A 1,430-nucleotide genomic window follows, 5' to 3' on the forward strand; every position below is an offset into this window, starting at 1 on the left:
CCCCTGGTGCAGGTCGCAGACCTTGAACGCGGAGGTAAACCGAGACGGCCGTCACGTTGCGCGCTGTGTGACGAGCTCGCTCTGTTTTTAAAAGCGACCACCCGCCTCTGGAAGCCCCGCGTCTCCGCTAGAAGGAGTCCGGGAGGAGCTCCTGACCCGACTTTGCAGGAACAGCGGGTCTGCTACGGTTTCGATAAATTCTCCGCTTTTTCTACGCATTTTAAAGCAGAATTATAATCATATCATCTGGTTTGTGATCTGGCGTTCACATTTAACCCATTGCTATGGGGTTAAATATTAAGCATGATTTTTAACAGTGCAAAATATGCCATCCTTTTCGACACGTCAAAATTAAATCAAGCTCTTCTTATATCTATATAGATTGTATTATAATCTACATTGAAAATCATAAAAAACACAAAGTAGCTAAATTCCTAACTAGGCTGTTTAGCTAGATTCTTAGGAGCTGATTTGTTCGTTGAAAAGTAACAATCTTGCTTCACATTGTCAACTGTTTTCCAGAAGCGACCACTCTTTTAGACCTCTGTGCTGTGCAGCCATGTGCCCGGCTCAGGCCTGGCCTTTCCCTAAGGGGGAACGCGGGTCACCTCCGTGTCTAAACGGTACCACAGAGCCCACAGCTGAGAGAAGGCAGCGTCTGGGTGAGGGTGGCCGGCAGGGCTGAGGGCCGTTGGCACAGCTGACCCCAGTTGCTGGCGAATCATAGGGGCTAACACAGAAATATTTGAAGAAAGGCAGGCTAGAGCAATCTGCCCGTTACAACGGTGTCGGATGCGGTAAACCGGTCATGGGTGCGTGTGTGCGTGTGTGCATGTGTGTCACCAGCAGGTCTGGCGTCAGCAGCCACGGGACACGTGGGGCTGGCGGTGGAAAGACACTGCACAGTCATGATCACCCCAGTGGAAAGCGTGCACAGCAGCCTGTGCCCGAGTCCCCTGGGACTGTCTGCTCGTGCTGTGCGGGGCTGTCGGCCGGCACCGCGGGAGGAGGGCACGTCCCCAGGTACCCACGGCCAGCGTGTGGGAGCCAGAGAAGGCAGCCACGCCCCCCCATGGGAACCGCTTGCGGTCACTCTGCAGACGCGCAGTGCTGAGGCCCCCTCCTCCCCAGTCCCCCGTGCTGGTCTGCTCCTGGGGGCCAAACACCTGCTCCCAGGGGCGATGGGGCGGGGGGTGGGGGACGTCACCTTTAGGTAGCGGTTTGCGGTGGCCGCCTCGTTGGCGGTGACCCACTCGCCGGAGTCGCCTTCCCGGTAGTCCACCAAGTAGCCAGACACGGGGCTGCCGCCGGTGTACACGGGCGCTTTCCACAGCAAGACCAGCGACGAGTCCCTCACCTCGCAGAACGTCAGGTCGTAGGCAGGGCCTGGAACGGGTCGTCCGTGGGCGCGTGCACGCGGACCGCCACGG

General features: G+C 57.4%; 1 protein-coding gene across 1 annotated transcript in view; it reads right to left on the reverse strand.

The window, feature by feature from the left end:
• Positions 1-1,430, reverse strand: part of MYOM2 (myomesin 2) — a 56,942-nt gene that overhangs the window by 22,286 nt on the left and 33,226 nt on the right. Inside the window, exon 20 of the mRNA XM_025049018.1 lies at positions 1,081-1,386. Coding sequence (XP_024904786.1) covers positions 1,081-1,386 — 306 coding nt within the window. The remainder of the gene's footprint in view (positions 1-1,080; positions 1,387-1,430) is intronic.

The sequence above is a fragment of the Pteropus alecto genome, unplaced genomic scaffold, assembly GCF_000325575.1.
Source record: "Pteropus alecto unplaced genomic scaffold, ASM32557v1 scaffold35, whole genome shotgun sequence".
Classification (NCBI taxonomy): Eukaryota; Metazoa; Chordata; class Mammalia; order Chiroptera; family Pteropodidae; genus Pteropus; species Pteropus alecto.